Genomic DNA, 24,901 nt, shown 5'->3' with positions numbered 1-24,901 from the left:
AGCATAATCATATTGCTGCATTCACTACATATTGATTTATACAACCCATTTTGCTGAGGATATACCTTATAATTTTCAATATCTGGATGAATTTGGGACTTCTGGGATTTCAAGTTCAATCAAATGGAGGCACAAGCTTTTTCATCAATTATAGCTAGTGCCAGTGTTGAGAAGGAAGTACCTGTACTTAAGGGACACTCCATATATTAAGTATATGAGAATTCAGATATGCAGAATAGTGAACGATTCGGTTGATAAGGCATATATAGAGTTAAAAAGTATGAAGAATAATATTAGTTGATAGACTAGAGTTCAGGCTTTGTAGTTTTTCTAATTTTCTGTTATTGTATTGGTTTAATATTTCCCAGCACATACCCCTTCAAATCTTCTAAAAGTGGTTAAGAATTTGCTGAGAGATTTGATTTGGTATAGTGGCAAGGCTCATTTTCCTGTGATAAATTAGTTATATTTAATGGTGATGGATATTTTACTATACAGCAGAAGCTTAGTGCTATCATGATGTAATCCAACTTACATTATTATCTTTAATAATAATGCCTTTATATGAACCTAAGTAGAAGAAACTTGCACAAATTATTTAATATGGTAGCAGCATGGTCTTAGTTTGTGACTAAGAAGCCTCCTTATGTTACAAAACTGGTCATGATGACTTTTATAAAGCCAGAAGTGAACAAGTAGTTGACATTGATTTTACCTGAAGGCAACAGTAATATTGGTACTGTATGTCCGAAGAGCTAGGACTAAAAAAAAAAAAATAATTGGAAGCTAGTTGAACCCAAGTACTCATTTGTGAGCAGTTCTGATTTTATTAATATTTTGACAATACAGTCTTAATACAATATAGTTTAAATAATGTGCTATAACCAGAATATGAAGGAATAGTGGGAAAAGAAAAATGAGTGGAGCTTAATGAATTAAGGTTACACTGCCTGATTTTTTTTCATTATTATTATTATTGGAAGCTTGGGGAATTAATCCTGTGATGAACGGTTTGGTGAGTCAGACTTGTAAAGTTTTATGAGATGTTATTTTAGTGGTTTGCCAACAATTTAAGCATGAGTGAATTTTTTTTTGGATAGAATAACAACTTATGACATGTCAATAGGTGAGTCACCTGTCATAGTATGTAGCAATGACTATGAGATTTTGAATATTTGAATGGAAATTGCAAAAGGACAGAGGACAGAGTAAAAGACCAGTACCCAAATGTAAAATGCCACCAACCTCTGAGGGAGACCAGAATGACTGCAGGTAATTCCATCAAGTATTTAAAAAAAAAAAAAGAGCAGTGAAAGCCAAATGCTTTATTCAAAATGTAGCATTTGCGTTCCTACCCGGAACTTCACCAGAATGTAAAAGGGTTGCATTAATGTGGCCTACACCCTTCTAAGCTGGGAATTGCTGGTGAAGACTTATTGTGCCTGTTATTCTAAGTATCTTTATTCTGGTGCAAACACTTGGGCTCAAAACCAGTTATGTTACACCAGGAGGATTTGTGGTCTAAAGTCTTGTGGCAGGAGAGGATAGCCTACCCCTTTCTGGCTGGAAATTACTGGTTGGAGGCCTATTGTGTCTGTTACTCTGAAGTGTCTAAGTTCTGGCTTAAGCACTTGTACACTAAAACCAGTCGATTCACATTAGGAGGGTTTGTGGTCTAGACTCTTGTGGAGGGAGAGTGTGGCCTACACCCTTCTATGCTGGGAATTGCTAGTGGATTGCTTATTATTTAAATTGCTTGCTGCTCTTGTGACTGCGATTTTATGCACTTTGAATTTCTAGTACTTCTGCATTTTATAGCATAGGTTAGATTCCGACTTGCTACACCTAGACTGTTTGGTATCACTTGAGCAATAAAACCAGCTCTTCACTGAGATACTGAAATATCTGAGGCATCAGTTGCTTCCAACTAATTATAAGTGCCTGTTTTTGCTCTAATATTGCACTTTGAATTTGTATTTGCATTCCACTGTCGGTTTGAATTGTCTGAACTATTTTTTTGTCACATTTTACTGTACTAGTTCAGCTGTCACACTGCCCAGTTCCAAGTTTCTATTTCTGGGTCTGTTTTGAAACTTCTGAGCATCAACTTCAAGCCACTTTTGTTGGTGAAGGCCCTTCTGCCTATTGTGTGAGGAGAGTGCTGTCCGGGTCCCATCTAATCGAGGGCGATTGGAGTAGAGCTCAAAGAGACCATTCTTATTGGCTAGTTTGAGCTAAAAATGGTATTTTTCTTGTTTTATTTAAGCCCCACATTTGCACTTGTTTGCATGTAGAGCTCCATTGTGTATTGCCGTCTAGCAGTGGTTACCATTGGTGGTTATAAACACAAATGGTTTGTTAAATTTTTCCTGACCCACGGTGGTGGTGCTGCGGCAGCATTGTCACCTCACAGTAAGACGCTGTCTGGTTCAATTCTCAGCTAGAGCATCTTATGCGTGGAGACATGTGTGAATGGGCGTACCTTCGTTGAAGGTTGTGCGTCAGGGCTGGTAACTCGGCACATAAAAATCAACTACCAATCATTAGCAGACCGTAGTTCAGCTGTGGCGACCCCTAACCGGGAAAAGCCAAAAGACACAGCAACTTTGCTTGTGGTCCTCCAAAGGTTTCTCGTGGCCCTGCTCTACTGCCAAGTGAAACACTAAGCCTAGCCTCAGAGGTACCAACACACCTCTCACCCGCTAGCCACTCGTAAGTGTGACCTCTTTTCTTGATCATATAAATTTACCTATCACTATGGATGGACAATTTCCCAGTTTCTTCAGCCAGCCTGGTGGACATGGGCATCTTAAGGCAGTGTAACAACATACTTATGTTCACCGACAACCCTTTAATCCTTGCACAAAATTGATACTTCTACTGACCCCTGGATCTATAGACCTATTAGCCTGACTAGCCTTATCTGCAAGGCCATGGAATGAATCATCATAGACCTTATAAACAAAGATATAGGTAATCTCCAACACTTGACCCTACTCAGTTTGGATTTGTCAGAGGGAGATCATGCCTGTCAAACCTGGTGGACTTCTTTGAGACAGTCACCAAGGCCCTGGATGAAGGGAAATCTGTGTATACCACCTACCTGGACTTAGCCAAGCTATTTGACACTATTGCCCACTCGGGCATCATTGACAAACTCACCCAACTAGGCATCAACCCTTATATTGTTAGATGGGTCACTAACTGGCTCACTGATAGAACTCATATAGTCAAAATAAAAATAAAACTAAAAGACGATGCAGACATACCACCACAAATGCATAAAACTCTCAGGTTTAATAAAACTCAATAGAGACAGACAAAACAAATGAAAAAGAAAGTGGGATAAGCGCTTTCGGTAAAACTTTCTTCAGAGCCTTTATTCACTCCCACCAAAACAAAACCTTTAAAAACAGTGTTCAAGTAAATTCTGTTTATTCCCTCTTCCTGTTTTTATTTTTTATGTTTATACTCCATTCTTTCAGAATAGGTTTTAGAGGTACCATTCCTTTTGGGCCCGGTGGTTTATCTGCTCATCAGCTATGTCATCATATGCCATATGTTATATGGGTTGAAGACAGTGGCATTGACAAAAAGGCAGGAGTTTGAGCTGGATGCGGCAGAATTAAAGATGTTAAGATTTGCACTGGGTGTGACTAGGGTGGACAGGATTAAGAATAAGCATATTAGAGGGTCAGCCCAGGTTGGAAGGTTTGGAGACAAAGCCAGAGAGGCACGGTTACGTTGGTTTGGACATGTGCTGAGGAGGGATGCTGAGTATATTGGGAAAAAGATGCTAAGGATGAAGCTACCAGGTAACAGGAAAAGAGGAAGGCCTAAGATAAGGTTTATGGATGTGGTGAGAGAGGACATCTAGGTGGTTGGTGTGACAGAGCAAGATGCAGAGGACAGGAAGAAATAGAAACAGGTGATCCGCTGTGGTGACCCCTAACGGGAACAGCCGAAAGAAGATGATGATGATGGTTTATCTGCTCATCCTTCCATAATCCATTTGGTCTTTTCCACCTCTGTTCTATTTCTCAGGTCACCACACCTTGGGCTCTCATCCAACTTGATTAATGCCATAAACTTAAAACTATGATTTTCTTCAGCCCTAATATGTTGATAAAGGGCATTCATAGCTACTCGATTTCTTATATCTGACAAATGGTGTAAGATCCATTCCTTAAATGCCCTGTTTGTTTTACCTACATAGTAGGAAGGGCATGCCTCAGATGGCTAGATACACGATATTCTTACTAGTACATGTAGCATAACCCTGAAAGGAATAACTCTTTTTAGTAACAGGATTTTCAAATACATTATGTGTCCATATGAAGGGGCAAGCTTTACAAAACCACATCTCCAGGTACCTTTACGCTGACTCCGTATGCTATGTCTGCTGTTGTTTAGGCCATCATGCTTACACAATAGGCATTTCAAATTCTACTTATTGTGAAATGCAAAACTAGGTTTGTCACCCACTATATTTCGTAGCTTCTCATCCAAGGTAAGGACTGGCCATAATTTCCTAATAGTATTACAAATAAAACCATTATCTGTGCTGTAAGTCAGTTTGCACCTCATATTATCTTGTGGCTGTCTGGTCTCTTCATGTTTCCTGGTAGAGTATAAGGGATACCCTTTCTGAGTTCTAATTTGCAAGTCTTCATCTCTACTTAGTCTGGTGTCTGTCTTCTTACATCCTCTTTTCTTGAGAGTGTTCACAAGGGTTTCATTTTCATTTAGGAAAGTATCATCCCTAGAACATAATTTGGAGATATGTGTGACCTGATTTCCCACTAGATTATGGAAAATATACCTTGGGTGCATACTGGTCTGATGAAGCAAATGATTATGCCATGGAGGTTTCCTAACAATCATGGTCTCAATCCCTTTGCCTGGAGTCAAGCATAGTCGCACGTAAAGAAACTCTATCTCCCTTTTGAAGAATTATAGTTCGAATTTCAAAAAACTAGTAGTGTGAGATAGGAATGAGACAAACTCCCGTAGACTAGTTACATCTCCTTCCCAAAGGAGAAAGATATCGTCCACAAACCTCATGCAGAAAACAATCTGGTTCCTCCACAAGTTGCACGCATCTTGATCCCATTCTTTCTCCCATTGTGCCAAAACTATGTTAGAATAACTATTGGCACATGGGGTGCCCATGCCAACCCCCCCATTTCTGCCAATAGTAAGTGTCAACATATAGGAAAATGTTAGTCTCCAATACTAGTTCTAACAGACTGCAAAGGATATTTACATCCAGAACTTTACGGCCAGCAAATCTCCTGAGAGCTTCAATTCCATAATTATTCAGGATGACCGTAAACAAACTTTGAACATCCAATGTAACTAGAAGTAGTCCTTCATCTTGGCTTCTCATTTCCGTTTTTTCAAACAAGATTCCTAGAAAATGTGCTGTATCCTTCAGAACCGTGGTGGCCTTTGGTAGGACCTTCTTAAGTTCTCCTTCCAGAAACACTGATAATGGCTCCATCAGCCTGAATCATGCCTGAAAGAATGGGGTGCATAGGTGAATCCTCTAAGTTCTTGTGAAGTTGGATGAGAGCCCAAGGGGTGGTGACCTGAGAAACAGAACAGAGGTGGAAGAGACAAAATGGATTATGGAACTGAGAGAATATAAACCACAAGGCCTAAATGGAATAGTACTCTAAAATCTATTCTGAAAGAATAGAGTATAAACATAAAAACAGGAAGAGAGAATAAGCAGAATTTACTTCTGCTACTTGTAATTTTGGAGGACTATCACTAGAGGCATCTGTTTCTACTAGTAATTGAAGAGGAGCCACCCCCTAACAGCATGACTGGTTGAACACTGTTTTTAAAGTTTTTGTTTTGTTGGGAGTGAATAAAGGATCTGAAGAAGGTTTTACCAAAAGCGCTTATCCCACGTTCTTTATTTGATTTGTCTGGCTCTATTGAGTTTTATTAAACCTGAGAGTTTTATCGCATTTAAGGTGGTATGGCTGCATCCTTTTTTAGTTTGGTTTTCATTTGGCAAGACTACCTTTAGCAGTATGTTTTTATTTTTGTTTCCATATAGTCAAAATAGGGGAACCCACCTCCAACAGCAGACCTGTAACCAGTGGTGTTCCACAGGGATCAGTCCTGGGACCTCTACTGTTTGGAATCTATTTCTCTGAAGTACAAGCAAAAATTAAAGTTCTGTGGCTGGCAAACTTTGCTGATGACTGCAAACTGGGAGTGGTCATAGAATCTGAAATGATGCCAACATCCTACAAGAGGGTCTAAAAAAATAATTGGTGCCAAAGTCATGGCCTTAAACTCAATGCAAAAAAAGTATTATCATTCCTTTCAGTAAAAGCAATGTTCCTGCTAACTACCACATCAATAGCAACACCTTAAGTACACACTCAGTCGTGAGAGACCTGGACACACAGGTTGACAGTAACGTTACCTTGGACCATCATGTCTTCACAGTGGTAAGAAGGGCATTTTATATTGCTCATCTCATAAGTAAGGGCATTGCATCCAGAAAAAAAGAAGTTATATCCTTCCTGAACTTTTCCCTCATCAGTCCAACAATTGAGTACAATGCCCCTTTTGGTATGTACCTCTCCAAGCCCCTGCAGCAATTGGAGAAATCGCAAAGGTTCCACACAAGGAAAATTCAAGGACTTCAGCATCTGTCCTATAGGGTTCATCTGAAATCACCATCACTTTATTTTGTTTCATACAGACTACTCAGAGGTGATCTCTGCATTGCATACAAGGCAATCTCTGACCCTGCTTTATTGGAAATATTGCATAACTGTAAGTCAAATGGTACACGGGTTACTCGCTCTAAAGACCTTAAGCTGGTAGCCTGCTGGAGGGACAGATTTGTCTCCCAGAGGTTACCACACCTTTGGGACAGACTCCTACTTCATGTCAAACAGAGTTTTGGCCCTCTTCAAATGCAATCTGGACAGTTGGATGGGTGACCAAAAATTCACCCCAGGGGTTCCATCCGTGTCCCTCTCGGACACAAGCAATAGGTGCTGATTGTATAAATAAGGGTAAAAACTTGGCTAGGCTTGTAAAGGCCCTAGGGCCATTAGCCTAGTAGCTTCCTATGATCTTATACATCACTTCCTTATATACAGGCCTCCTTAAAGGTACAGTGCTACAAATACATAAACAAGTGAGAAAATACAAAAGCAAGTGAAAAAAACAAAGTGTGTCCACAAACATGTCTTTATATCAAATGATAGTCTACTGATGTTGCCTTGTGAAAAATTAGTATAAATAAAGAAAATAAACTTTAAAAACATGTAGCTCTTTCAACAGAGTGTTAGAAAAACATGCTGTGCCATGTCCCTAAAATAATGTAAACATCTGGTTTTCACTGCTAGTTTTATATATATATATATATATATATATATATATATATATATATATATATATATATATATGGATCCCTATCAGATGATAGAAACTTCATTTGACTAAATCCCATTTGACTGAGACCATTAGACTGAAATTTCAAAATACTGAAAAATCACTTGACTGAAACCCATAATATTGAAATCTTACAATGCTAAATTTCAACATAGTGAATTGTAAAGTGGACGATATAAAACATTGGGGAGTGTGGGGGGGGGGGGCGTAGCAATGTGCATTTGCATTATGGTAAAAGCTACTCACCCAAAAACAATAAATGTGAAAAGAATCATCTGCAGTGTTTAATGAACAGATGCTCAGGCTTCTTAAAAAGGCATTTCAGCTTATTTTTGTAGGGGCTATACTATCTACATAAACACAGACCCACTACTAAATTATGTCAACTGTAAGACTGCATACATTCAGAGAATGAAAATTCTTAGTTTTAAAAAAAAAATCGTCTTCCCCTTTTGCAGCATTTACATTAATATATGTATAATTATTAGCAGGTATATCCCTTGCAAAATAATGTCCATTAGTATGCAATGTCCTATGTTAAGGATGAGAGTCTCACATGAAACATGCCAGTTTGCAAGAAAAACAAATATTCTGCTTATATTTAGCCAGAACACTATTAGTGTTTCCATGTGGATACTTCTTCCCAGTGGCATGGTTTGATACGAGTGCCATTTGAAAAAGGAATATGTGTTTGACTGTAGATTATCCAAAAAATGCATACTACAGAATTTTGATATGTCAGTTTAATTTCATGATTTACTACCATAGACATATTCAGTCTATGAGATAGTTCTGGTGTGATTCACTGTATGACAGTGTGACATTAACTTGCTATATTTTCTTCTGATTCCATCCATGAAAGTAACTCACTCTTCTTTTTTCATTTGTTGACCACACATATAGGTTGACCCATGGACCTTTTTCAGGCCTGGCTTGAGTCACAAGAGCAAAGATAAATACAACATCTATGGACAATGTAGGGTAGCCATTCAACAAACATTTTTGTGAGGTGGGAGGTAACTGGAATACCAGGACAAAACCCATACAGAATTTGTATTATGAAAATTCCACTCAGGCAGTGACTGGACTTGTGGTTTAAACCCTGGATCATGAAGCTACAAGGGAAGCTGAATGTGTTCTACAGTAGTAAATCTTAAAAGATGTTGGCTTATTAACACTCAGTAATGTGTGTGGGGTTTTTTTTGCATTTTGTGATCAAGTCTGCAGAATTTGTATTATGAAAATTCCACTCAGGCAGTGACTGGACCTGAGGTTTAAACCCTGGGCCATGAAGCTACAAGGGAAGCTGAATGTGTTCTACAGTAGTAAATCTTAAAAGATGTTGGCTTATTAACATTCAGCAATGTGTGTGTGTTTTTTTTGCATTTTGTGATCAAGTCTGCAGAATTTGTATTATGAAAATTCCACTCAGGCAGTGACTGGACCTGAGGTTTAAACCCTGGGCCATGAAGCTACAAGGGAAGCTGAATGTGTTCTACAGTAGTAAATCTTAAAAGATGTTGGCTTATTAACACTCAGCAATGTGTGTTTTTTTTTTTTTGTATTTTGTGATCAAGTCTGAGCTGTAGATTATTGTGTTATCATTTTAGAGACATACTGTATAGTCTACTAACATATACTGAAAAGCAATTTTTCTTGGTTCTGAACAAATCTCATTCACTATCACTTTCCAAGTCTTGTTATACTGCTATTGTTTTGTCAAGAGTACCATTCTGGGAGCACCTTCTGACTGACTAATTTTTTATTAATGTATGTAGAAATGTGCCTAAAGGTTTGATAAAGACTAGGTTGTCTGAGAGCACAGTCTCTCCTGAATGTGCTTCTTTGGCCATCTACCTAGTAAAAAGACTTTTAATTTACTCTAACAATTTATTATTTTTGTTGTCAAAAATCCTGGAACAATTGCTAAGATGATTGTTGTCATTACTGCAATTGTCAGTTGTAGATAATTCTAGCATAACAATGGCTTTAGAATATGTTTTCAAACCATAAATTTCCTCTCTTCATAGTTTAATAGACATTTTCAATGTACTCTTTCGGTAAAAACACTTGCAGAAGTAAAACAGAAAGCTTCACTCTCCTGTGCAGCACACACCCACCAAAAAAAAAAAAAATCACAAGCACCATTTATTCCAATCTATGGTGAGAACATATATCATAAAGACACCTGTAGTATTTAGCTTGTGATAGCGCCAAATGCAAAAGGCTGAATAAGTGAAAACAGTCCATTTTTGATTATCAGACATTTCAAATTATACTCTTAATAAAAATATACATTGATAAACAGATCAACTACCTAAAAAAAATCAAAAACTATTTGCTTTTCCATTCAATTTTTGACCAAGATATAGCTTCTAATACTTGTATAGACTGTCAGCTCACTGATGAATAAATTAAATGTCTTGGTGCGGAGCATCATAGTTTCAAAATTCTGTAAAAGTAGCACAACACTGACACAGCACTATCATAGACAAAACATGCTGTCTTCACACATTCTGCCCACATTATTATAGCAGAACCACCAAGAAGACAGGGGAAGGGAGGGAAGGGTAAATGTGGAATGTAGGAAGGGCTAGGGGACCTAGACAGACATTTGTTCAAGCAGCTAATATGAGAAAAAATCAGTATTTACAGAGCAACACCCTATTACAAAGGTTTCATACAATATATTAATCAAAATCAAAATAATTACCCTGAGATATAAAAATAACTAGAACTGCATCAAGTTACATAAATTTATTCAATTAACCTCATGTTTGACAATGTAATTGGGCCAACTTACTGCTACAGGCAATAGTAACTAAATAAATAGTGTCTCCAATCAACTATGAAGAGCAAGTGCATTGACTTCCAAGGCTATTGGGCTAATATTTTTAGCAGCTGCCAGGGGTATTCCCAGGTAAGGGCAACTCCAATACTAGCACTAGTTCTGGTAACAAACACCAAAGAGATTAACACTAGTTCCAGTACAATCCTTAACCACATTGTAAAGGACGTGTTTCTTGTACCAATCCCAAAGAGCATACATTCTAGTGTTACCATGTATGTGTCCTGTATCCTCTGATCTCATCTGTAAACTTCCAGTGGCAATCTAGACCTGGAAACATCTAGTTTGATGTATCCAGGATACAAAATTAAACATATATGGACTTACCCTAGCTGAAAGAAAAAGGTGGACTATGATGTCTTTCACAAAAGGACTTGATTAAAACTGGAATGGGAGTTTCACCAATGTTACTGATCTTACTTTAGCCATGAACCACTCAAATTCTTGTAACTTTTAAAAACAGAGCTGTTAGTGGTGTCACCTTTTAAGACGTGTATCTAAATATTCACCATGCTGGTGGAATAATAACTAACCTCAGTTCTTAATTTATACTGCTGACAAAGGGCTGTCTTATCTGAATGTATGATTTAAAGAAATCAGACCACATCAAATGAGTAGAACCAAACTCTCATCTCCTTTTATCAGAATCAGCTACTCAGCCATCTTTTACTTAGTGAATATCTAGGCTGCAGCCTTTTTTATGAGCCAAACAATCCCTCATTAATTCAGATCATATACATTCTGTTAATTTCAACCCCACTCTCAGTATATTTTATTCAGAAGAGCTATAAAAAAAAAAAAAAAACAACATCCACATTCCAGTCTTTAATGGCATGTCACTATTACAAAATCAGTTATAAACTGGCATAACAGCATTTGCAGAGATGCTAGTTGTAACACCCTAAAGGAGTTGCTGGATCATATGTTCGTGTCAAGATATTACAAAATCTGGTTGAATTCATAATATAGCTATTTATAAGTAAATATGATATTACTAGAAATAGGAGACATTGATTCAAAAATAAACAAGCAATATTTGCTCTCTTTACCCTCTTCTCCATGCAGCTTCTAATACTGGATGAAGTCAGACTCACTGAATGTGAGAACTGCATTTTAGCAGGGCTCTCCTTGGACAAGGTATTGAAAATAAAAATTATCAGATTCAATAATTATGCAGCATCATTTAAAGGATTTATCACTAAAAGTTTTAAAGAAAACAAGTCTAACTATAACTTAAGCCATCCCTTGTGTCAACATTTGAACAATATAGGAAGATAAATACATTTTCAGAATAAAATATGGCCCAGTTTCAATAACACCTACACTAAGTGCACACAATATGTATTCAAGAACTTCCCTACCACATTATTGGGGCTTTTGAGTCACTCAGAAAGATTATGCTAAGTGTAGATGTAGTCTACACTTTGTGGTAACCTTTATGAATCCATGTCAATCTTTAAAGCTGCAAAGTAAACACAAATAAAGTATTTAAAACACCAAAAACAGCACAACTCAGGAGACAAATCTTCCGTTTTAATAACTAAACTTGAAGCGCTTTTCGTTTGCACCAAAGCAAACTTCTTAGGTTCATAGGTAGGTACTAGGCTATCTGCCCGAAGGCATTTAAAAGCTTAGCCAGAATGTGTTGGCTTTCGCCACCCCCTTAGATTAGTTCCCTGTGCCTCTATCCAGCAGAGCCATCGAAGTGATCCCTGGGGTAAACTTTGTTTCCCATCCACTCGTCAAGGTTTCTCTTGAAGAGGGTTAGCGAGGAGCTCTGCCTAATGTAGATTTGAATCTTGTTCCAGAGCATGGGAAGTCTGTGGGACAGGAATCTATCCCTCCAGCACATCCTATTTATTGTTGTGGTGAGGTTTAGATCCCTGGAGCGTGTGGCTCGAGGGTATATAGTTTTCTTTAGGTGGAGCATGTCCATCAATTCTGGGTTGGACATGGCCTTGTATGTCAGGCAGAGATCACCTCTAAGTAGGCAGTATGCAACAGAGTACAGCTGGAGTTTCTTCAGTCGAGCTGCATAGGGCATATGCTTGAGGCCAGTGATCCTCTTGGTGAGGTACTTCGGTGGTCTTTCCAGTTGTTGCAGGTGTTTTGTAAGGTACATCCCAAATGGGGCATTGTACTCTATGATGGGTCTGATGAGTGATGCATAGAGGGGCCCAATGACCTCTTTCGATCTGGATGCAAACCCTTTTTTTGATTAGGTGGGCCACATAGAAGGATTTTCTAACCACTTTGGCAATGTGATTATCAAATGAGAGGTTACTATCTACTTGGGTCCCCAGATCCCTTATTACATCTTCCATATTTAGGGGGCTACCACCTATGTGGTAATTTGTGGGTACTTTGTCTTTTCCAAAGGGGATGACTGTGCACTTTTTGGCATTTAGCTTGAGGCCATGGTTTTGACACCAGGTATCTGTCTCAGTAAATCTCTTTTGGAGGATGTCTGTGTCAGCTGGAGAGTCAATTATAGCTCCTAGTTTGCAGTCGTCTGCGAACTTGGTCAGACATAGTCCTCCTGTACTTGCCTGTACCTCTGAGAAGTATATGCCGAACAGGAGGGGTCCTAGGACTGAGCCCTGGGGAATGCCACTTGTAACCGGTTTAGAGTCAGACCTAGCTCCTGCAACTCTTACCATGTGTGTTCTGTCCGTGAGCCAGTTGGCAACCCATCTCGTGACGTAGGGGTTTATGATCAGGCTGGCGAGCTTGTCTATAATACCTGAGTGGGGAATGGTGTCAAAGGCCTTTGCAAGGTCTAGGTAGGCTGTGTGGACCAACTTTCCATTGTCTATAGCCTTGGTAACCCTCTCAAAGAAGTCCACCAGGTTTAGGAGGCATGATCTGCCCTTAACAAAGCTGAACTGGGTAGGATCCAGTATTTGGAGGTTTCCAATGTCTCTATTTATGAGATCCATGATGATGCACTCCATAGCTTTGCAGACCAAGCTAGTTAGGCTTATAGAGCAATAGTTCCCAGGGTCCGTTGTGGCTCCACCTTTGTGGAGTGGAATAACCGTTGCTGTGCACCAATCTGTGGGCATGTAGCCTGTGGAGAGGCTGAGTTTAAACAGTGTGTTTAGGTGAGGGGTTAGTTCATCTTTGAGCTTGTGTGGGATACTGTCCGGTCCTACTGATGCTGTGTTTTTTGCTTTGGAGAGGGCTGTTTTAACCTGAGTGTCTGTGATTTCAGGGGCACTACATTCTTCTGGTACAGTTATGGGCCCTTTTGGGGGTGAGAGGGGGGTGAAGTTTGCACTGAACCTGTCTGCCAGAATGTTGGCTATATCAGCCAGTTCAGTGTATTTTGTGCCATTCTGCACTAACTCCGAGCAGATCTGAGAATTGCCACTTATATTCTTGACATGGCTAAAGAATGCCTTGTGGTTATCTTTGGAGTCCATGGCAATTTTACTTTCGAAGCTAGCCTTGGATGATTTTATGAGGGAACGTAGTTTCTTGCTGATACTGATCAGGGATGTCTTCCCTTCTTGGGATTTTACTCTTTTCTGTACTAGTTTCCTCCTTCTATTGTATAGCTTGTTTATGACAGGGGTCCACCAGACTGGTTTCCTTTTCTTGGAGGAGTGAGTCTTGGCTTTGTTTGGGATAGCACAATCCATACATTCTTGTAGGTGCCTGTAGAGTGCATTAGTAAAGGATTTTGCAGCTTGGACAGCATTATCCTTTAGCATGGGAGCTTTGAAACTTCCCACCTCGGTCTTAAGTAACGTGAAGTTTGCTTTTGAAAAAGATTTCACGGTGGTTTCTTTGACCGGGGGTGGTGGCAGAATGTGGATATCCAGAGTGACTAGTTTATGGTCAGATCTAACCAGCGAGGGGTTGACCTCCAGTGTGGAACACCAGTTGCCCATGTTGGTGATGACCAGGTCCAATATGTTGTCACCTCTGGTGGGGGTGTTGACCAGTTGATCCAGGGCATTTGAGTTTATAAATTCTAGAAAATGTTGGGCAAGGGAGTTTGTACTTGAATAATTCTCCCAGTTAATGTTTGGATAATTGAAATCACCCAATATCAGGGTGTTTGGTAACACCTTTATGTTTCCCAGTGTTTCCAGGAATGTGGAGTGGGGGTCCTGGAACATGGTGGGTGGCCTGTAGCAAGCTATAATTTGAATAGCAGTTTTGCCTATTGCTAGTTGCCCGTGGATGATCTCTGAAGCATCGTGCTGTGCCACTAACCTGGAGGTGTGGGTATTCTTGATGAATATGGATACTCCCCTGCCTTTTGTATTTCGGTCCAGGTTTTGTGGCTGAAATGTATGGTATGAGTTGTAGCCTGGTAGTGCTGGGGTGCTCTCTGGAGCCTTAAACCAGGTTTCTGTCACTGCACATATATCAATTTTCTCCATACTGAGGAGTGCCTCGAGTGCATGCATTTTGAGGTTTAGACTTCTGGCATTGAGTAGCATTACCCTCAGTTTTTTGTTACTTGTGCTATTTACGGTTGGTGGGTTTGTCTTTTGAGCCTTGTCTAAAAAAGGCACTATGGGGGTGGCAAGAGCCTTGACCAGTATTCGAAAGCCTAAGGGTGACAGATGCAAGCCGTCTCTAGCGAAGCAACGTGGCTTCTCAAGCATGTCATCCCAAGCTGACAGACACTGGATCCCCTTTGAATGACACCAGAAGCTTAGCCAGTTGTTAAAATTGATAACTTTTTCTCTATACCGTGGTATCACATTTAAAACAAAGTGGAAGTGACGTATTAAAACTTGCATTTAAGCCAACAATACTACTTAAAGCTATATGCAATACTGTTACATTTAATAACTAACACTTTAAATTCCAAAACCAGTAAAACAAAACAATTAAACTATATAATATAGTAGATAAATTTAACTTTAGTACAATAAAATAATGCTGTAAAAATTGTACTAAATGTTACTCTGCAGTCAATGCAAAAATTACTCGATCCATATAAGCTGCCATAAGAACATGAAACACTGAATAAAGGTCAGGGTATGATCAGATTAATTTACATGTTTGTAAAAGTTAGAAGTTTGTAAAAGTTAGAAGCAGAATGTTTGAACAACTATATATTTGTAAAATTAATCTCCAAACACAAAATGCCACTTTCCTTAGTCATCTACTTAGATTTTTACGTTTCAATATACAACTAATGGAACACATATCATTAAGCCATGGAAATTTATAGGCATTCAGCCTAATCTGCCAAGCAAGTTCAAGTTCCTCTAAATGAAGGGGGACTGGGCCACCCCTTAAAGGTTGGGATACCTGGTCAATAGCCATATATGGAAATCTATGCCCTTGACATAAACAAATATGTTTTGCCAAGGCATTTTCTAATTTTTCTTTAGAAATTGCCTACTGGTGTTCATATACTCTGTCACGGAGTATGTGTTTCATGTTCTTATGGCAGCTTATATGGATCAAGTAATTTTTGTATTGATTGCAGAGTAACATTCAGTACAATTTTTACAGCATTATTTTATTGTACAAAAGTTTAAATTTATCTACTGTATTATATAGTTTAATTGTTTTGTTTTACTGGTTTTGGAATTTAAAGTGTTACTTATTAAATGTAACAGTATTGCGTATAGCTTTAAGTAGTATTGTTGGCTTAAATGCAAGTTTTAATGCGTCACTTCCACTTTGTTTTAAATGTGATGCGGAGCAAAAAAAAAATTTTTTACTTCTGAAGAAGTTTGCTTTGGTGCAAACGAAAAGCGCTTCAAGTTCAGTTATTAAAATGGAAGCTTATATGGATCGAGTAATTTTTGTATTGATTGCAGAGTAACATTCAGTACAATTTTTACAGCATTATTTTATTGTACTAAAGTTAAATTTATCTACTGTATTATATAGTTTAATTGTTTTGTTTTACTGGTTTTGGAATTTAAAGTGTTACTTATTAAATGTAACAGTATTGCGTATAGCTTTAAGTAGTATTGTTAGCTTAAATGCAAGTTTTAATGCGTCACTTCCACTTTGTTTTAAATGTAATGCGGAGCAAAAAAAATTTTTTTACTTCTGAAGAAGTTTGCTTTGGTGCAAATAAAAGCGCTTCAAGTTCAGTTAGTAAAATGGAAGATTCGTCTCCTGAGTTGTGCCATTTTTGGAATCTTTAAAGCTGTACAAAAATCAGTAGGAAAACTAAAATTAGAAGGAAGAACATGTGAGTTATACCTGTGTTGTCTGCTCACTCAGAATGGTGTACACAGTGTAGGCATTATTGAATCCAGGGGTATGTGTACAGTTGTAAATATACATCTGGTCAGGAGTTTGTGTGTTTTATAAGTGTACCACTGCTCTCTAGTAGCTCAGTATATAAGCAATACATTTTTAAATGCTCAATACATTTTTTTCTGTCTGTGTTGATTTATTTAATGCTTATGTCTTCCCATTAAGGTAATGACAAGGACAGCAGCTGTTGATCTCCTTAACAGGCTCATAATTAGGAATTCATGTGGTAATTGTACTTAATTTGTTAACCTGGGCACTTTTTCCTCTCCTTTAGGCATGGGTCCAGTGACAGAGAGGTACCTGATAAGAAGTCTAATTTCCATCTTGATCTATGGTTCTACTTCACATTGCAAAATTGGGTACTGGACTTTGGTCGCCCAATTGCCATGGTAAATAAATTGAAACACTATTTTGTTCTTTAAACCATGCTTGACAATAAGTTATATTTTAGCCAAAAGTTAAATGAAAAGCATTGTGTAACAACTGAGAAAACAGTAACTGCAAACTGCAGTGTTATTTCGTGGTACAAATTATGTCATTTTTAAATTGCCTTTTCTTCTTCAGAATGTAGATTGGCATACTTTTTAAAACTAGAAATAAATAAGTAGTAATTCAATGAATTTTTAAAAAAGGCATGTCTTTATACAGTGTAGCTGAATGTGGAATGAAACTGTGCATTAGAGTGCTCAATGTACTTTAATAGTCAATAAGAACCCAGGTGCAAACAATGCTAGCTTCAACTGCAACATGCAAAAATAACAATTATAAGAAATCTCTTGACTGTTTTTTGAAAAAGCAATGCTGATTTTAAAGAATTAGGAAAATAGTTCAGTTTGTAAATCAAATTATTTTCACTGTCTGCAGCAGAGCTTTTCATCTCATCAAAGGCAGTTTCACTGAGTACAAATAAAGAACAGTTCACCGAAACCACTTTCATTGACAATGGAAATTACCATTTTCTCCACTGTTGTGTGATCGTGGAGTTGGTATATATAATTCTGGAGTGTGTGTGTGGGGAGGGGGGGGTTCTTCCACATGGGGTGTGCAGGGGGGGGGGGTTGCCCTCCTGTAAGGAATTTTTTAAATATTCACTGAAGGTGGTTCAGTGAACTGCTTTTGTTTTTCTACATTTGCCAAAACTGCCTTCGACGAATCAGCATGAATCCTGTTTGTACATATGGCAGTCCCTAGTTAAAATGTGCTTCCACAAAATCCAAAAGGCCTGTATCATTTTATTTAAATGAAGTCTGCACCAGCGGTTTAGACAAATAAAGCCCTAACTATGGCACAGGTGATCCATGTTTGAATAATGGCCAGGCTGCTTGATGGAGTGGGCAGGAAGGATGAAATGAGGGGGTGCCCATCCAGGGTGGGCAGATGTGCACATTTGGGCACTCTCTCATGATCGAATTCTGATGCAGCCTGTACAAACACTGGGGATGCTGTCCACAGAGGAGCAGGGCTGTGGCTGTGTTGCATGTGCAGGTGTGGATGATATTCCAGCATAATCCATAACATACCTTTCCATGGAATGGTACAGGAGTACACAGGGTTAAGTCTCAGGGAAAAACACTCCTTGGCTGCAGTATGATACTGACCCAGAAGCCCTCAGTCTTCTCACCTACCCTGAACATGGACAGAGTTAGTCTAATAATGGCTAAGGTGTGTTTGGTAGACCCAAATGCATCTTAATCTGTATTTATCTTTTGGTTAGATTCTATTGGAGTTACTAATATACTGTAACTTTTCAGATCAGTACTTAAGGCACAAATAGTCATTCTTTTTTCCATGTGTTTCATAATTATAAGATTTGCTAAGGGCTGTAATCCATTTATTTCTGAATCTAAAATAAATAAATAGTGTGTACAAGTAGCACAGTAACACAGAAGTTATTATTGCTGTTTCACAATGCTTGGTTATCCTCTTCCATTCTCTGCTCAGTTGACTTCTGTGTGACGTTTGCACAGCATCCATATTTGTGTGTCAGTTTCACCAGGTACTCTGGTTTACTCCCAGAGATATCCCACAGTTGAACTGCCATTCCTCCAAACTGTCCTTAGGTGTGTGTGCTATGTAAGAGTAAGTGGGTTTGTGTATATTGTATTGGGTTGGCATCCTGTTCAAAATATTTCACTGCCATCTGCCTAATGTATGTGCAGAGACAGGATCCAGATCCTCCAGGCTTAAAGTGGATGAAGCTGTTAACTGAAGAATGAATGAATGAATGAATGAATGAATGAATGAATGAATGAATGGACAGTGGCTGAAAACACATCTTATTACAACTATGATAATTTATTACAAAATAAATTGAAACTACTTTAAGAACTTCACAGTAGAAAAAATAGTCAAATGTTCCTGCTTTTTTTTTTTTTTTTTTTTTTTTGTACTGCTGCACATACAAGTGTTGTTCTCTGCTGCTTTTATAATCATAGCAATAGATCTGGAATTATTGAGGGTAGTGAATGCTTGAAACATTGGCCCTAAACCTGTGCATTAAATTACAAAGACTAATATACTTTGAGTACAAACTCAGATTTAAAAAACAATGGTGCATAGCTTCACTTAAAACTATAGGATCAAATCTACCCATTTATTTTCATTTTAAACTTGACAGAGTAGTAGGAGCATCTCATTAAAATAACAAGTACTTGTTTTCACTAACAGTTATGCTAATTAACTTGGTAAAGATTTAGGTGCTGACTCACCTGGTAGTGGTGATTGAATTAGCATCCCATTACAGCTCATCTGGGGCATCAAACACTGGTAAAAGGGCACTTCCACAGGCAGTTATGACAGCAACCTTCAGTCTTCAGTTCTAGATAACCTGCACTTAGTATCATCTTCCTTCTCCTCATCTTCAGTCTTTCCCAGCTACACAGGCTGGTCATTCCTGAATGTGGAATACAGTAAGAGAACTCATCAGTAGACTTGGTTAGCATGACATTTCTGTGGCTCACCTCTCTCAGCTCTTATTCACATATATCAGGATATGCCAAAAAGAGATGCAGTAACATTAGGAGCTTAGAGTCCAAGCTCTCTCTCCCCCTCAAGCCAGTATATCTGGCACTGAAAAGGTTGTCAGCACAATCACTACACTTCAAAACACCACCCACACCTACATATGTGAAGGTCCTTCACATAAACATACCCAAACAAAGGAGAACTCTGAGGCAAAAACACACACGATCTCCACAGCCCTCCACGCCACATACCATGCATAGTCCACACACCTGTTCATCACAGCCACTAAGGCTTCACCATAAACCCAACATATTAGTCATAGGAGACTCTATTGTGAGACACACAGATGTGCCTTTCACCAGGCTAGATAAGGAGAAAGTCACGGTTAGTTGTCTGTCAGGTGCCAGAATCCGCCATATCTCTCTCACACACACACACACACACACACACACACACACACACACACACACACACACGTCTCTCAACAACAGGTACTGTTATGACTGTCATAGTCCATGTTGGCGTGAATGACTTGAGACGTACTTCTCTGGACTATATGAAGAGAGACATGATTGAGCTCACTGATTATGTGTCCCAAGCAGGTATGTCCTTAGCGTTAAGCAGCATTCTGCCATCACCCAGAATGATGCCTCAATGCAAACAAAAAATGATTAAATTTAACAACTGGCTTAGTTTCTGGTGTAATTCGAGGGGGATCCAGTACCTGACAGCCTGAGAAGATATGATCGACAGACCACGATGCTTTGCCAGAGATGGCCTGTATCTGTCTCTCCTGGGCTTCAGGCTTCTGGCAAAGGCTCTTGCCTCCCCTATACTGCCTTTTTTAGGAAAAGTGATGAGGTTAAAACTACCAACATAAACATTTCAACAAAATACAAATTAAAGGTCATGCTGCTAAATGCTAGGAGTCTTAATATAAAACTGCACTCATTGCAAGCATTCCTAAGCATGGAAAATGCTGACATCTGTGCAGTCACAGAAATCTGGTTCAAAACTGCAGAGAGCACTCCAGCCTTACCTGGTTACTCATCCTATCATACATTCAGACCCCAAACTGTGGGCAGTAAAGCCAAAGGAGGTGGAGTTTCAATATACATTAAAGACATACACACCTCCAGGCTGGTCAAACAGTATGATGCACAGGAGACACTCCAGGTGCAGTTAACCATTGACAACAACCCTATTCAAATCATAGCTAGCTACCGGCCCCATATTTGACTCAAGATGCCCAATCCACCTATTTGGACCTGTTTGAATCTATCAAGATTCAACCCTTTACCCTGATCCTGGGTGACTTTAACTACCCAAACACAGATTGGAAGAACTACCCATGCCAGAACACAAATACCCAGAGATTCCTTGATTTTGTCAATTCAAATGCCTTGGAACAGCTAGTCAATACTCCCACAAGGGGTGAAAATACCTTACACTTGGTATTAACCAACATGAGTAACCACTGCAGCATCCCCCATAGTATCATCCTTCCTGGTAAGATCCGACCACAAAGTGGTCACTTTCAAAGTCACCATCTCCCCCAATCCCCCTCTAGCTAGGATCAGACATAAAAACTTCTCCAAAGCTGATTACAGCCTCCTGAGGGATGGTATAAACAGCTTCACAGCCCCCTCCCCCTCTGTAGGAACTGGCACCAATATCCAAAACTACACCAAAGCACTATACGAGCATGTAAATAGATGCATGGAATCAGGAATTCCCAACAGGGCTAAATCATTCTCCACAAGGAAGAGTAAACCTGTCTGGCGGATATTTGCAATAAATGAACTCTATAACAAAAGGAAAACATTGCTGTCCAAGACCAAGAAGGAGCAGGTGCCCAACTGGAAACAATGTCGCCTTAGCCTGAACAAGCAAATAAGAGCACTAGTGAAATCCTCCAAAGCAAACTTTAAGTCTAAACTGGCCACATCTACTAGAGACAATCATATGGCCTTCTTCACATATGTCCACAACCTCAAAGGAAGCACTCAGATCTGTCCAGAACTGGTGGTCAAGGACACCACATATACAAATGCCATAGATATAGCAAACTTGCTGGCTGACAGATTCAGCGAAAACTTTAACCTTCTGTCCCCATCAGTAAATCAGGACATCCCCATTACCTGCCCCCTTTCCCTTATATCTAGAGAACAGGCCATCACTGCTTTCTCAAAGGCAAAAATTACAGCCTCCATGGGAACCGATAACATTCCAGGCTGCATCTTACGTGAACTCAGGCAGGAACTTGCAGCACCATTAGGCACCCTATTCAACCAAAGCCTGAGTACTGTCTTTGACCCAGCTGAGTGGAGGATGGCCACCATCATCCCTTTACACAAAGTTGGAGCGTCCACCAATCTAGGAAATTATAGACCCATCAGCCTAAATAGCCTGATCTGCAAGGCCATGGAACAGATTATCATGGACCTCATTACCAAGGACATTGGCAACCTCCAAACACTTGATCCCACACAGTTTGGCTTCATCAAGGGGAGGTCATGTCTGCTAAATTTGGTCGACTTCTTTGAGACAGTCACCAAAGCCATGGACGAGGGGAAGACAGTGCACACCACCTACCTTGACCTGACCAAAGCCTTTGACACTATTCCCCATTTGGGCATAATAGATAAAGTCTCTCAACTAGGCATCAATCCATATGTTAACAGACAGGTAGCAAACTGGCTCACTGATAGAACCCACGTAGTCAAACTAGGGGATGCCACCTCAAGCAGTAGACCTGTAACAAGTGGCCTACCCCAGGGTTCGGTCTTGGGGCCTCTGTTATTTGGGATATACTTTTCTGAGGTGCAGGCCAAAACCAGTGGGCTATGGCTGACCACGTTTGCAGATGACTGCAAGCTGGGTGCTGTCATCAATTCCCCTAGTGATGTGGACATCCTCCAAGAGGATCTCACTCAGACAAATGACTGGTGCCAGAAACATGGCCTCAAGCTGAATACCAAAAAATGCATCATCATTCCCTTTGGGGAGAGTGACATCCCCACAAATTATCACATTAATAACAATGTCCTAAGCACTCAGTCAGTCATGAGGGATTTGGGCACCCAGGTTGATAGTAACCTGACTTTTGACCACCATGTTGCTTCCGTTGTATGAAAAGCCTTCTACATGGCCCACCTCATAAGTAAGGGTATCTCATCCAGGGATAAGGAGGTCATAATATCCCTGTATTCTTCCCTTATAAGGACCGTTATTGAGTACAACACCTCTTTTGGCATGTACCTCGCAAAGCACATGCAATAGCTGGAGAGATCACAGAGGTTCCTCACCATGAGAATCCAGGGCCTCAAACATCTACCATACACAGATAGGCTAAAAGCCCTATCCCTGTACTTGGTTTCAAACAGACTCCTCAGAGGTGACTTCTGTCTGGCATACAAGGCAATCAGTGACCCCACCTTAATGAGACTGCTGTATATCCACAAGTCAAGCTCCACTCGAGTAACCCACATGCGAGGCCTCAACCTGGTCTGTGACATCAACAAGACTTGTTGGCGGGACAGATTTGTGTCCCAGAGACTCCCCATCTATGGAACAGACTCCCTCTCCACATCAAGCAGAGTACCTCTTTACCCCTATTTAAGCACAGCTTGGATAACTGGATGTGAAACAGAAAATATACCCCTGGGATTCCACCCATGTCCCTGATGGACAGTGGCATAGGGTGCTGATTTGTCTAAACATGGGCTAAACTCTTGGCTATACAAAGGTGAGATGTTAATAGAGTCATCTCTTTAAAAAAAAATCACTACAATGCTGTTAACAGAAATAATACAATAGACATGATTTAAGTAGTAACTCAATGAAAAAGAAGTCTGTAAGCTAATGGATTTCACATGATCCTTTACTTGCCACAGTACTACATTCTGATGGGGTTTTGAGCCATGAGACAATGCTCAAGAAGTTAAACACTCCATTGCATATATAGAACTGCATTCATTAACCACATGTTCTGAAAGCCATATTCACCCATGAGTTAGAATAGGTAACGTTGGATAGTGTCACAAAGGTCATCATCTGGAAGGCAGTTCTGACACAGCAAATGGTAAGATGTGACAAATATAGTAAATCTATAATGCTTTACAAAGGTGTTCACAGGGAATGGCTCTTTTTTAACTGTAGAGAATATAATTTAAAGAGGGTTGAGTTAGTTGCAATTAACAAGCTTCTGTGTTTTATATTTTGAATGTAGAGGATTTTTGTCAGTGAAGTTTACATACACTGACTGGTGAGTTGGACAGAAAGATTTTAGAGTGCCTTGTTTTATGAATTTTGTTTTAATCATGAATATTAGGTTTTCTTAGATAAACTTTCTACTGTTTGAGCAAACACGATAGTGTCTTTCAAAAGTGCAAGCTACATAAATTTAAAAGGGATGCTAGGCTCATATTTGGCACACTAGTAACCAACACTCATTTGTGCAGTCACTACTCTGTTAACATCTGGTTTCACATTTTAAGCTCCAGGGCTGTGATATCCTGGGGATTTCTCCTTTCCCCAAGGTATAGTCATCTTGGAGATTTTGGGGAATTATAGAGCAGCTTTACCACCACCACCACCACATTATTTTTTTTACTAAATTTGTACATTTCAGGTACATGTTGAATGTTGTGATGCTTTGTGATGAAACGCGAATGATTATACTAAAAGACAACAGCTTTTACGGAGGACTGTTTCTGTCATTCAAAGACATAGTGGTCTTATTTAGTCAGGCATCATGCAAATAGAATGGTACAGAATGCTGGGAACTGCCACGATTATTCACAAACACAAACTTCTTCTACTTCTGCCAGTGGCAGCATACAACACACCTTTTGTTTTTTGAACTGTGTTAAGGATAAGGGGAAGCACTGCATAACGCGATAGTGCTATACACTGCAGCAGTGACAGGCACCTCAGTAAACTGTGCCACTGTGTAATACGATAGTGCTGTACATTGCAGCAGTGACAGGCAGCTCAGTAAACTGTGCCACTGTGTAACACGAGAGTGCTGTACACTGCAGCAGTGACAGGCAGCTCAGTAAACTGTGCTCCACTTTCCTACCTAGCAATGATTCATAAAAATGTTCCATAGCCATGATGACAAATAGGATCATTACTACAGTATAATGACAGGATATGGTGCTGTGGTGAGAGCTTGCCTGCATCAGGTGGGACAAGTTTGCCTGTGGCATCAGGTTTAACTGAACTGTAGGAAACTCCAGTGTCAGTAGAGATTTTCATCCTATGTGACAGAGTTTTTTTTTGACAGAGCTCAGCCTCTGAATGCTGAGCAAGTTATCTCCAAAGAATGATGATTGCTGTACTGACAAGCACAGCACCATGGAATTCTAGATGGACGCTGTCCCCTACGTTACCCACCTGGGATCAGTCAGT

At 39.5% G+C, this 24,901-nt stretch overlaps 1 protein-coding gene across 1 annotated transcript in view; it reads left to right on the top strand.

The window, feature by feature from the left end:
* CLN6 (CLN6 transmembrane ER protein) overlaps positions 1 to 24,901 on the top strand; it is a 351,455-nt gene that overhangs the window by 106,780 nt on the left and 219,774 nt on the right. The window contains exon 2 of the mRNA XM_044077893.1: positions 16,797 to 16,911. Coding sequence (XP_043933828.1) covers positions 16,797 to 16,911 — 115 coding nt within the window. The remainder of the gene's footprint in view (positions 1 to 16,796; positions 16,912 to 24,901) is intronic.

This window comes from Protopterus annectens, chromosome 7.part0 (assembly GCF_019279795.1).
Source record: "Protopterus annectens isolate FY-2018-M chromosome 7.part0, PAN1.0, whole genome shotgun sequence".
Taxonomy (NCBI): Eukaryota; Metazoa; Chordata; order Ceratodontiformes; family Protopteridae; genus Protopterus; species Protopterus annectens.
Note: the sequence above shows the minus strand (reverse complement) of the source record. Positions and strands in the feature narration are given on the sequence as shown.